The 14,021-nt window shown below is 38.9% G+C and overlaps 1 protein-coding gene across 1 annotated transcript in view; it reads right to left on the minus strand.

Annotated features, from left to right (window-relative positions):
* LOC107719447 (rho GTPase-activating protein 5-like) overlaps positions 1–10,196 on the minus strand; it is a 55,001-nt gene extending 44,805 nt beyond the window's left edge. Inside the window, exons 1-3 of the mRNA XM_016526853.1 lie at positions 9,965–10,196; positions 3,977–7,866; positions 3,599–3,752 (exon numbers count right to left, since the gene is read on the minus strand). Of these exons, the coding sequence (XP_016382339.1) occupies positions 3,599–3,752; positions 3,977–7,693 (3,871 nt within the window). The 5' untranslated portion in view covers positions 7,694–7,866; positions 9,965–10,196. The remainder of the gene's footprint in view (positions 1–3,598; positions 3,753–3,976; positions 7,867–9,964) is intronic.
* Between the last annotated feature and the right edge of the window lie 3,825 nt (positions 10,197–14,021).

The raw sequence follows: 14,021 nt of genomic DNA on the forward strand, positions 1-14,021 counted from the left end.
ATACATTGATGTGTAAAGACACAAAACGATCGGTCTGTGCAAGAAACAGTATTTATATCGTTTTTTACCTCTGATTCACGCAATGTCCGAACTGCCCTGAGAGGCGCGCGTCCTCCTGAGTGCGTTCTCAACAGCAGGCGCGTGAGGCGGCGTTTTCTTTTTCTTGCTTTACGGCGGATCGCAGACTTATAAGTGCATTACTGCCACCTATCTCTCAAATGGACCATTGACACTCTATCTACAATCTCAATTAGGAGTGTCAATGGTCCACTTGAGAGATAGGTGGCGGTAATGCACTTATAAGTCTAATAACTAAATAATTAGTTATTATTCCAACTCCAGTTAGTTGGTTATTAGCATTCTAATTCCAATTAATTTATATTCCAATATTCTTTCTGGAAATGCTTTGTTGCATAAGTAATTATTTAATATTCCAACTCCAATTAGTTGATACTAAAATATTTCTTGCAAATGCTAATAAGTTAATATTACAATTCCAGTTAGTTCGATATATACAGTATAATTCTAATAATTAACATTCAAATATTTACAGAAATGCATTGTTTAAATAAATAATAAATGTTTCAAATTTAATTAGTTGGATATTAAGACATCATTTGGAATATTAACTAATTGGAATATTACTAAACAACTAACTGTATTGGGACTATTTACATACCAAAGCATTTACTGGAAATGTTGTAACATTAACATTAAATATTTCCAGGAAATGCTTTGTTGTATGAATAATTAGCTAATGTTCCAACTGTACAACCATTTTAAACAATTCAAACATGCAAAACAAACAAAAAAGAACTGTGTGTAAATTACCTCCTTTCCACAGAGCTGTTTAACGCACCGCTGCACCCGTAAGGAACACATCAAGTCAACTAAAACGCACCTAATTTGCATCCTGTTTGTTGCAACATTTTCAAAATTGGCACAAAATTCCTTCATTTGGATAGAAGCACGTCACGGTAAAAAACAAATATTGCGCTTTGAGGTCAGCTGATTTAAACATTCATGTAGGCCTCATGAATATGATCGTCCTCTTCAAGGTTCGGAAATATTTTCTGGGAACTGCTGCAACGATTTTTTTCTGATCGTACTTCCCCTGTGTCTGTTGAGTTCATGGTTTATTTCATAGTTAAGTGTCTCATAAGAATATCTAAACATCCATAATGTTTCACACAGAAGGGGTTATTACTGCGAAGCCCTGCAAGGAGGAAATGACAATGGGGGTACTCTTCTGATGGATAAATGAAGCATCCAGGCCTAAATGAGCCATGAAAGTCAATTAGGAAACATCCATAAAGTCCATTTTCTCTGTACAGTTTTTAACGCAGGGTCTTGGTTTTCAGAACGGATGGGCCGCGAGAAATAAAGGACTGTGTGTGTGCATACACCATGTTTGGAGGAGTGGATTGTTGGACTACTTGTTCTTGGCCACAGAAAAAAAGAGAGTCAAGTATTATCATTTCCTCTGGGTTTCACAATGCAGTACAGAGCGAGATAGGGGGGCATAAATGGGAGGGAGTGAGCGTTTGGCTTGGGGGGCAGGGTGTTTGATGAGCCTTTTCATCTGCACAGCTCTTTGAGGCAAGATGCTTTCAAAAAGCTCTTAAACAGAGCCCTGCGATGCTCAGACGCAGCCATGGGCACATTGTGCCATCTCGTCCTATTCCACAGGAACCAAAAAAAGGCCCAGATTCAGCCACCGTCAATAAAACAGCTTTATTTTAAAGGGGTAGTTCAAATATAATAAATATTAATATTAACTACTAGTATTGAATATATACTGTATATTTTTTTATATTTCTTAATGTAGCGATACTGGTCAACATTGAACATTTATCGGATGCTATTGGACAGTTAATTATTAATGCTCATTGACTATTTTTACATTTGCCTTTCATCATCAAACAATCACTTAAAGGTAATCTTAAAACTACTTTAATTGTAACACTTAAATTTAAGCTTTAGAAAAAAATAATTTTTTGTACTGTACATAATATTGTTAAATTAACTTGTTGCCTGATTTTAATTTTCAGTCTTTTTTTAACAAAACTGCATAAAATGTTAATATTGTACATTTATCTGTTCTCGATCTGTTAACTTTAGAATAACAAATCAGATTATTGGTAGAATTTTAATACTGTGAACTCCCTATAGATAATCTTTAGGAAATCTCAAAATGAATATGAAATAAATAAATAATTTTAATAGTACATTTGTACAATTGTACATGTGATGCCTAAATTCACCTGTAGCCTTTAAAATGCATGATTTTAGTTTTTAGTTGTATTTTTTTAGACAAAATTGTGTATAATTTCAATATCTATATATCATCAGCGATATGAAAACAGAATTTTAACATCTTGTCTCCCCATGAATTATACCAAATTTATTAAGCTAAATGTTTCCCTATGGTCTACAAACCTGCATGTTACACACAGAATCAAGCCACTTACCAACAAAATCAATCGTCCTGCACATTAACTGTGGACACAGCACTATGCGAGATTCTAAACATGAGATCAGCAAAAAAGTGTTTCGGATCATCACATATAGGCTTCATGTATGTACGGCCACACATACACAAAGCAAAACCAGTTCAACCTGCAAATTGACCTAGTATTACGCTCACCACAGACACTTTGCCCACTTCCAGTACACACCATAAAAACCACAAACTGCAGTTTAATAATTTCCTCAAGAAACCACATCAGTGCATGTCATCTATGCATGAGTTTCACTGATCTATAGCCACAACCAACCTGAACGGCAGTATGTGGGCGTCACCTACTCGCTCATGAAACCTCAAGCTATATTATGGGTCGGCTGGGCTTATTGACAGCCGTGTTAGTCAGAGTTTCCATTGAACACAGTTACAGAACAAGCTACTGAAGGGCATGTTGTAACCAAACAAACAGGCACAGTTAAAGGGCCTCTATCACTGCTTTAAGCATATGAAGCGGACTTTGTTCTAGTCCAAATATGGTCAGCATGTCCTGAAATGATGTTAACCCACCCCGTGGCTAAGATATGTGACGGGCCTCAGTGTTTACACAGCACTTGCAGAGTCCATGAAAATGCAAACCACAATCTAACTGAACAAAGTGCTCTGGGAAAAATTAGATAATCATAACACGTGCCATAAAAATCCATTCAATCATTTACCAGATGGACTTCCCTCCACCCCTGCCCGTCAACTTCCTGTTGTGTCAGAATTTATTACCTCAGATTAATGGATTTCATTCATTTACTCATTGATAGTATGCAGAATTTCCTGTGCTTTAAAATATGGACTGTATCAGGCTCACAAAATAAGCAACACGAAACGCACAAATGTACAATTTTCAGTAAAGTATCTCAGGACCAAGAAAGACAAATTGTTACCAAATGTTCCTAAAGCTGCAACCTACTAAATGAAAAATGCCATGGACAAAAATGACAAACATAAATCACTTTATGCTAGTAAACTCACACAAGAAAGATTAAATTCTCAAACAGCCTTTAAACCGGAGAACTGATAGAAGCATTTCCACATTTTCGGATGCTATTTAGTAAACCAGCTTTACAAAAACAAGAAACGTACCTGTGCGCTCAATGTAGTCAACACACTTCTCAATGAACAGAGGTATGGGCCTATCAGGTGTGACCAAGTTCTGAAGAGGCACCCCAAAATAGTTGCTTTCCCAATTTCTACGAGTTGGTGGATACAATGGCTTTGTGGTCTTTGTTGACTTTGTCTGTTAATAAAAAAATGACAATAACACATGATCACTACAATGCATGCTGATGACTCAATCTAAAAACTAAAAAGTATCATTTTAAACTGAATTTAGGCATTACAAAATAATGTACAGTATGAAAAGTGAATATACATTTTGAGATTTGCTAAAGATTTAACAGTGGTATTAAACTACTAAAGTAACTTTACATTTCCCTAGGTAATTGAAAAGTAGTAGCTTACCTTTTTGGGTTCCTTGGTCTTTGGTGGTTTCTTTTTCTTCATTTTCTTATCATCCTGCTCTGGGTCTGATGTGATGGCTGGATTGTCTATCCCTCCTTTCCAAGGATCCACTGGTGAGAGAAGTGGATCTTCTTCACTTCCTCGGTTGCCCCTTCCTTTCTTCTTCTTCTGCATCGCAGGCCCCGACTCATCATCACTGACATCTGAATGCACTCGTCTATGATAAGCTTTTGTCTTGCTGAAGAGGATCTTGGAACGATGTTTGTACTTAGAAGGCCTTCTGCCACCCTGAGACTTAGACATGGAGTCAAAGCCATTCTCCTCATCCCCGTGCAAAGCGAGTCCGCCGAACGAATTGCGGATCCTGCCAGATCTGCTGTGTGCGTCTTCCGGTACGGCATAGATGTCATCACTGAAGCCTTTTGATTTGAGAAGCGTGTCGGCCGGCTCTGCATAGTTATCAGATGCTTCAAGGTCATCGCCGTGACCCATCATTGGACCACGTGTCCACCTGGAGGTCCTCATTCCAGCTTCAATGGTCCTCAGTAGGTTGGGGTCCAGCTTTTTAACATTGGGCTTGGGCAGCACATTGGGCTTGGGTTTTACCGGGGGAGGCACTTTGTGGTTACGCTCGTGATCACCAAGAGGTGTGCTGTGAACTGGGTACTCGTTTCCTTCCAGGTCGATTCTGTACTTCCGTTCACTAGGATTGGGCAGCAGCTGCACATCATCGCCTATCGGGCTGTAAGGTGGCGGTCCCTCCCCATCGTCCTCAGAGTCAGGGTAATACTGGTAGGCAGGCGAATGGCTATGAGGTGACTGCGGGAAGACGTCTTCACCGGTGCCTGTTCCGTCCCTGCCATTATCAAACATAAAGTAGCTTTCAATGTTGCTCTTCTTCTCGAGGACCTCGTTGAAAAATGGCGTGAAAACTTCTGTCTGTCTGTGATACTGGGACAAGGAGTAGAGAGCGGTAAACTTGGCCGTAATTTCTGTGGCAATGTGCTCACCTTCAGTCATTAGCTCTTTTATCGCCTCATTCTCGAAGAAGTCCGCTTGGCTGTCCGTAATGGCCACCAGTTGAACTGGAATGACATCCTGGACTTCGGCCAGGAACGCCCTCAGCATAGCCATGGAAGACTTTCGTTTTGCTGAGTAAACAAGAATGTACCCATGCACCAATTCGTCCTTTCTGATTCCAATGGAGGAGTGGTAGGAGAGCACAGTGACATGTATGCGTCTGCGCATACCCCCAATGATTTTGTCAAGGATCAACGTGTTGCACTGCCCAGGCTGTCCGGCGCTGCAGGAATGTGAGTCCAAGAACGGTGAGAGAATGAGATCCACGCTGAACGGATCTCCACACATGGCACACATGACTATCCGCAAATCTGTCTCCGACAGATCCTTAATGGAGGGCATGGGGCTCATCATGTCGAAATTGTGCTTCAATCCCTCCAACACCGCTCTGAGGGCCTGTTTTATCTGAGACTCATTAAACTTTCTGGGGAAAGTGCCGGCGAGTATATCTACAAAAGTACACTGTAGCTTATTTGCAAGCTGTTGGCCTTGATGCCTCAAAATAGGCATGTTTTTGCAAACACTGTCACGCTGATTTGCTAGAATGAGAATGAATGGCACCGGCTGGCTATACCTATCCCTTCTGCTCTGGGCAATCTCAGCTCGGATCCGGCTTACGCGGTCACCGATGTAATTAAGCGACTCTATAGAGCTGAAGACACAAAAGAACCCATGGGGCTTGAAAGTCGATATCCAGGAATGGTTCAAAAGCATGCCGGAATTGACATCCACAGGCAAAAGGTCTAATTCATAGATTTTCCCATCAAGGGTGTATTCATCATCAGTGGACTGAGCTCGGATTTCATTTGCGAGCTCCTGCGCCAATCCTTCTCTGCCCACGAGACACAAGTTAACCTTATCAATGTTGGCACTGTTGTAGTAGATATTCGAGCGGCCGTGATCTAGCTGAACCAGCCGGTTGGCGAGGACTTGCTCGACTTTGAGATCGATGCAGGCTGTGCCACTGAGGCACGTTTCCTTCGTGGGGTGATAGACAAACCCGATGTGTTTCAGTAAAAGTGATTCCCTGTCAGTGGCGAGTTTCTGGAGAGCTCTGTATCTAGGTTCCTCGTTAAGCACGGCATGAATCTCACTCATTTTGTCATAGCTCGGGGTCGCGTTCAAATCGAGGTCATAGAACAACTCTGCATGCTCAAAAAGCATTTCCTGAAACTCCTCTTTGGCCCTTTCAACTATTTCCTGCTGATGCCGACTGTAAACATCCCTGCGATCTGATTCGGTGATGTGCTTGTATGCCTCGTCCTCCATGACAAAGCACATGACCTCTTCCCACGGCTGGCCGGGGCTAATGAAATGCACTCGCTCCAGCGTCTTCTTGAATTTCTCCTTCATCTCCAAACGCCTCTTGTCAGATATCAAATGCTGTACGTGGTTTTGATAAATCCTCTCTCCTTCCATGGTTTTGAGGATATCGAAGGGCACTCTTCTGTCGTCGGTTTTATCGAGGTGGTCTGTCTCATACCACGGCGTTTGTTCTAACTCAATGAAACAGTACTGAAACTCAGGCCTGCTCTTTATAAAGCTCTGAGCCTCAGTCCAACTCAGCATCTCAATTTCCTCCAGGTTGTTCAGCAACTTATTAAGAATTTTTGGCAGACTTGTAAGGTAATCCTCACGCCGCCTCTTGATATGCTCTTGTCTCAGCTGTTCTATGTGCTTCGAAAAGGTGTTTCTAGCCTTTTTGGTGCCTTCTATGTTGATGTACTCGTCATAGTTTGGGTGGCTTTTCAACTTATTGCTCACAATTTTCCAGCTTGTGTGATAATCTCGGACAGTTTGAACGATGAGCTTTTCAAACTTGTCTGAAACTGAAGCTACTAATAGTCTCTGGGATTTGTACGCTTCCAAATAAGAGATGATTTTGGGTTTTCCTCGGGTTTTGTCCATCTGCTGTATCAGTGCATTGAAACAGAGTTCCACGTTCACAGACGCTCGAGCTGATGTTTCCACCAACATGAGATTCTTTTTACCTGTAACAAACGTCTGCACCTCCCTCAGGTATTGCTCGACACACTCATCACATTTTGTTGCAACGATGATTATGGGTTTTTTCGTCTTGGAAATCTGAGAATGAAGGCTGAGGACAAATTTCATCTGGTCGTCGAATTTCCTATTGCATCCTTTGCTTACATCTATACACAACACAAAGCCATCGATGTTCAGCTTGCCATCAGGCATCTGCTTCTGATCAAAATCCTGTTCCAACCCAAGCTGGTCTGTGCAAATGTACATCAGCTTCTCAGCAGACTGAAGCTTCGTATTTGCAGCCCTTTTCGTGTAAGGCTGCAGGTTTGTGCTCCGATGAGGCAAGAAAGTTTGGTCATCAATGAACTCAGTCTGCTCAATGACCTGGATTCGACACTCGAGGCCATCGTCCCCTCGATGTAACACTTCACCCCAGTATAAGAAATGATCGTTATTCACCACGCGCCCTCCAAAGTCAATTGTGCTCAACACAGAAGTGTGCTCCAAGTAGTAGCAGTCCGCACTGGGGTGCACATATCTGTTGCATAGGCAGGATTTACCTACGCCGCAGTTGCCCTTCTCTTTCTCAGTGCCTGAGAGTCCGACGACACTGATAGCGTATGTCGGACGGGGCTCCTTATTCTTGGCCATTATATTGCCCCTCTCATTGCTTGTTACGCTAAGCAAAGTATGCCGGCCAGGCAAGCACGTACTTCCATTTGCTAGTGCAGGCGCATTTCCATTTCTCACTTTGCATGAGCCGATGTAGCTTTAATCTTGATCATCTGACCCGGACGACTGCTCTTTCCTCTCCTATCACCTGCCTGCAAAAATTATTAAATTAGTCAACAATAAGATGAAGTGTAAAGTTTTGTTTTCAATAGCCAAACACTTATCATTTATCATACTGAATTTAACAAGTCAGATGACAACACAGGCACAATCACAATACAAAACAAACAAGTACAATAAAAAATGATGACTCACAATATGCAACATAACAGTATGCATCATTACTGATATCTAAAAATTCAAGCATGACACTAATAATACTATTATGAAATATTATTGCCAATGCATTTGCATTTTGAATACCCTTTTTATATTTAAAGTCTGCAAACACTACCACAACTGCTCAGGGTACAAAACTATCTCAACAATCCACATGTGACACACATCTTCAATGCATTAATTTATCATAAGTAGGAGTACTGACACTGTGGCACTAGCTCTTTCACTGTAATATGCGTTTACTGCATGTACTCCAGTGTTTTTAGAAAATATGCAAGCTATGCTTGTCATCTGCAGTGACAAGCTTTGTACTAACAAACAAATGCATCTGTCAGTAGAAATAAGGCAGCAAATTGGCTAATTTACACTCAAGAGCATTAAGTTCATGATAAACACAAAACAACTGCAAGAAAATATCTTATAAATGCAATTCAATTCAGTGTTGGCTCTTAAAAGCATAACTAGAACCACTTTTGAATTTGGCAGTAGGCCTGTCACGATAACAACTTTTTGTTGTGCTATATATTGCCCCAGAAATAACTGCGATAAGCGAGCATGATGTGTCTTTAAAAGATTCACATTTGTGAAAATTGTGTCATCATTTACTCATCTTTGTGTCGTTCCAAACCTGTATGACTTTCTTTCTCAGTGGAACACAAAAGGAGATATTAGCCAGAATGACAGCCTGAGTCACTTTTTTTATTGCATCTGTTTTCCACATAATGAAAGTAACTGATAAATGAAGCTGCCATTCTTTGTTCCACAGAAGAAATAAAGGCATACATTGTTTGATCAATACATTCCCAGGTCTTTTTCAGTCATTTATAATTACTGTATAAGGACTTTTGAAGGGCATTTAGATTCACATCGACTTGCTAATGAATCTTTCAAACATTTCGTGAACCAGTTTGACCGATTCATTCAAAAGAACCGACTCAAAAGAACAACCAAATCGAATCACGCTACACAAAATCAATACCTAGCCTATATGATGAAATATCGCACAATTTTAACATAACTACAAACTGCATATTCAGTTTAAAAATGCTCATGAATTTTAAGATGTTATTCATTTCGGGTAGGGAAAACACTTTTGATCATTCTCAGTCTCAGATTTTTTCAGTTCTTCCATAACCGTGGGAAGACTGGAGTAAATGATGACAGAAATTTCATTTTGGCCGAAATATCCCTTTGTATTGAGGTGGATGTCATACATGACCGCATTTATGAGACATCAACGACAGGACTTCACGGGCGTTCAATCACGGAAACATAGGACATCAATGTCGAGACGCGTTTCTTAACGACGGTGGGCTGTATTTCTAAGCGAGGATGTAAAGCAGACACAAGCATCTGCTGAAGGTGAGAAGGAATAACGAACAGAAGCGCTATTACGAGCCACACTGCGATCAGATGTGCACGCGACGATTCCCACAACTAGTCGAGAGAATTATTGCTAAATGTGGCTTCCAAATTGCCAAGAATGTGTGCATTATTTACTTCAAAACCCACAGGCGTCCACTCCATTTGAATCCCAGGAATTTAATTTCACATCAGAATAGTTTTATCACAAGCAATCAATACGCACACGCTCTTGCATTAAATAACACGGCGATTTAGATCTGTTTAGTATGTGTTAATATGCTTATTTGTATTCGCATCGACACGGGCCTTGCCTCTAACAAGGCATTATATGCTTCCTTTGCTTGCTAGCTTCCCAGTTAGCCAGGGCTAGTTAAGTGTGACACCGACATAACGCACTGTAAGCGAGACAGACAAATCTGTGCATTTACATAAAGCTACACAACTACCGCCTAGACGTGGAAATAAATCACACATTAAACGAAATTCAGTTTAGCAAACGACAAAAAGCATGCTGGAAAGTCACATACTCCGTGTACATTCCCCTACCTAACATGGTCGCTCCCAGCTCCAGACACCACAGATAGGAGGAGGCATTCCAACTATTTCCTTTAATTTCTGCTCATGCGATACCGAAACAAATCACAGTTTTGTCGCGTTTCCCGTGACCGGTTGGAATAATCGGCGAAATTTCACCAAAGTGGTTGTTTTCAGTGTTTTCTAGCAGTAAGAGTGGTATGCGTGTAATCGGAGAGCCATCCCCTCCCCACTCATTCCAGTCAGTAATGGCGACGGAGAGTCTCTCTCTCTCTCTCTCTATTTGTATTAACACTATAACTCTGTTCCTATCTATCTATCTGTTATTAGGCTATATTTACATATTGGTTGTAGTAGCGTTTTGGACTGAGATTTACTAAAATTGCATTAACGTTTTGCTCCAAGGTTGGAGTTTTTGGATGTTTTATTTATTTGGACATTTCTCAGTGATTTTTAAAATTAATTTATATATATTTTTTGTTCTCAACTAGTACCATTTACAAATGATGTATGTTTTCAAATAAGTCACTGTTTTTATTTTTAAATAGCTACGTGATATTTTTTAATAAATGATTTGTATATGAATTGTGAAATATGTTATATTACTTTATTAAAAAACTAGTTGTTTAAAGCTGGAAGTTAAAGCTCTGTTGACCTGGGTACTGTTTCAAAAAACAAGTTTACCAAGCCAGGCTTATTTCAGTTAGTCTGACTTATTTTGAACCAAATCGACCGACAATAAGTCAGACTAACTGAAATAAACAGCCCTGGGTGCTGTTTCATAAAACAAGTTTACCAAATAAAATAAGCCAGGTTTATTTCAGTTAGTCTGACTTATTGTCACTTGATTTGGTTCAAAATAAATCAGACTAAGTGAAATAAGCCTGGCTTATTTGGTAAACTTGTTTTATGAAACAGCCCCCTGGTCTGTTTGTATGAATGCTCATCTGCTATTTCAATGACACAAAAACACCATAGATTGGGAAGGCCGGTCTTATCCTGTTTGTACGTTTTTATTTATTAAGTCTAAAGTTAAATTTAAAATCTTTTCTGAGTCCAGCTTTTATAATAAACTAGTTCATCATACCTTTACTTCATCAATAAAACATGTCAGTGGTAGTCACTGGTGTTCATTTAGCAAGAGATTGTATGCTACAATGAACTTAGCAAACATCTGTAGTACATTGTTTTTTATTTTTGTTTGTTTGTTTTTTGTTTTTGTACCCAGATAACCCAGGACAATGTTTATAGTACACTGTTAACCATTTAAGTTATGATTATTCTTAACAGACACACACTTTGCTTTACTATTATACATTTATGATTTCTTTTTTTATGATTCCTTTTGAACACATACTCCTTCAGTATTTATAAATGTCTGTGCCAGGCAGAAGGATCCCCTGCTTCTAACCAGCAGAACTAGACATGGGTTGGTCTGATTAAGGAATGAAGGTGGGTCACACACACACATACACTGAGGTGTGCCCATGCTGCTTCTTGTGTTTGATATGTTTGTGTTCCATAAAATGATTCGCCGTTCACCAAATCTATTGTCTAGAGAGCATCTGTTCCCAAGGCAACGCCTATCTGTGGTCAGTGGCCAGCCACTCCCTGTCCTGGGACGCAATACAAATGTCAAGTTTCTTCTTTTGTAAATGCAGATGGTCAATTCGACCACTTAGGGTCTGAAATCATTGTTTTGTCTATAAAAATATTGTCGTCATCATGTGGTTAACGACATCTTTGTTTGAAAAATTGGAAACTTAAAAAATTAAACTTATCACTGCAGGTAAATTTGGCACTGCTAATTAATAAGAAAAGACACAAAACATATGTTTTCATTTTTAGAAGGTTGAATTTTTGTTCAGTGAATTTTTACTTGATATTATTGTCAAAGTGTTCAAAAGTAGCCTACATGTTGGTCAAGACAGAAAAAAAATGGGTCGTTTATTTTTCCTAAATGTTTCATACTTCACATATTTTCATACCGCAAATACCATTCAAAAGCTAAAAAAATGGCAATAACATTTTTAATGTTTTTGAGAGAAGTCATGTTCATCACTGCATTTATTTGATCAAAAATACACTAAAACTGTTGTGAAATAATATTACAATTTAAAATATGTTTTCTATTTTAATGTATTTAAAAGAATAATTTATTCCTGTGATGGCTAAGTTTTCAGCATCATTACTCCAGTCTTCAGTGTCACATGATCTTTCAGAAATAATCCCAATATGCTGATTTGCTGTTCAAGAAACATTTTGTATCATTAAAGGGGTCATATGATGCTTTTTTAAAGATCATTATTTTGTGTATTTGGTGTAACAGAATATGTTGACATGCTTTAATGTTCAAAAAACACATTATTTTTCAAATACAGAGTTGTGCTGCTTAATGTTTTTGTGAAAACCATGATATTTTTTTTCAGGATTCTCTGAGGCTGCGCTTTAAAACTATAAATCAGATAGTCTGACTACAGTTTTTATTTATTTTTTTATCCAGATCTGATCTGTTTTGTTGAACAATGGCTCTAAAAGCCTGTGGGTCTGAAAGTGAATTTCATCACAGTGTCATGATTGTGTCAGAATTTGACATTCAAATGTTACTGCCATCAGCCATGTGCAGCCATCACTTCCTCTAATGGATGTTCATTTGAAAACCATCCATTAAAACTATTTCAGTTTACATTTTAATTATAGTTTTAGTAATTTTGTTTTGTCATTTTTATTACTTTTTAAATATTTCTATAGCTTTAATTTGAAAGATTTTTATTTCAGTTTTAGTAATTGTAGTACTTCAATTTAAACTTATTTCAGTTAGTTGTGACAATGCAACATTTATCAGTTTTGTTTCAAGCTTTTCATATAATATTTTTATTTTTATTTTATTTCCAATTTATTTAAATTACCGAAATGATTTTTAATAGTTTTGGCTTTAATTTTAGTTTTAGCCAACAATACATTTATTGAAAAGTAGCAATTTTTTTTTTTTTTTTTTATGTTTAAAAGTTGTCTTGCTATCAATAATACGGAAAGACGTTCAGCATGAAGACAGGCTGTAATTGAGGCTGGTTTAATAAATGTTTCATAAATGCCTAACTGTATTTGATAAGAAGAGAAGAAAAACCCTATCGTTTTACACTGAATCGATTCCTTCTGTCAGGAAAAAAGCTCTGATTCTCTCTCGCCGAAACGTCCAGATGGTTTAGATGAAAAGCTAGGTAGTGCACTAGACTCGACATTACAACACGACCGTGTTCTCCGTTAACGGCGAGTTTCACCGAGAGCTCGGGTTCTTCAGAAGCTGTGACAGACTCCTGGTAGCAATTTTTTTTTTTTTTTTTATGTTTAAAAGTTGTCTTGCTATCAATAATACCTAATAACAGAATTATCTTCTATAATGACCGAGCTTCCCCAACACAGACTGTATGCAAAGTATAGCACTAATTAATGTTCTTATGTTCATTAGTGCAGCTACTGCCCACAAAACACAAATGTGTGGACATCAAACGGTCAGCATCAGGCCTCGTAATGTGTCTGTGCCTCCTTTAAATCTTGCCCTCTCTCTTTTTTACATCATGAATTATTTACCTTCCCCCCACCCCCAAATCTCCTTCCAACACCCCTCAGATCTGCAGATTCACTGTCAGCTGTGCTTGGAGTCTTGCTGAGAAGCCCTGGTGTCCACACCCTTTGCGTGGAGCCTGATTGTGCAAGATAAGGCCAGTCATCCCTATGCATTTAATGTAATCTATAAAATAAAATAGCCAAAGGCTTAGGTAAATGTTTGATACAGGAAGGATATTCCCCACATTGTTTTTTCAATAAATACCTGCTCAACTACCTAAAATATAGTTTTATACAGCTAATATTGCTTGTAGAGATGCTCCCAAAGTTTATTGTAAAGAATGCCAATGCTAGAGAGTTAAAGCACCTCATAGACGTCTCCTTAAGCATACATCGACCCCCTCCCGTTCCCCTGCGCTGCAGTGCAATTGGAACCAGCTGCTGCTGCTATTTACCCTGAGCACTGCTACATTGCCATGGTTATGGATCCACGCTTGGGATT

The sequence above is a fragment of the Sinocyclocheilus rhinocerous genome, unplaced genomic scaffold, assembly GCF_001515625.1.
Source record: "Sinocyclocheilus rhinocerous isolate Xijiao unplaced genomic scaffold, SAMN03320098_v1.1 scaffold1234, whole genome shotgun sequence".
In the NCBI taxonomy this organism is placed as follows: domain Eukaryota; kingdom Metazoa; phylum Chordata; class Actinopteri; order Cypriniformes; family Cyprinidae; genus Sinocyclocheilus; species Sinocyclocheilus rhinocerous.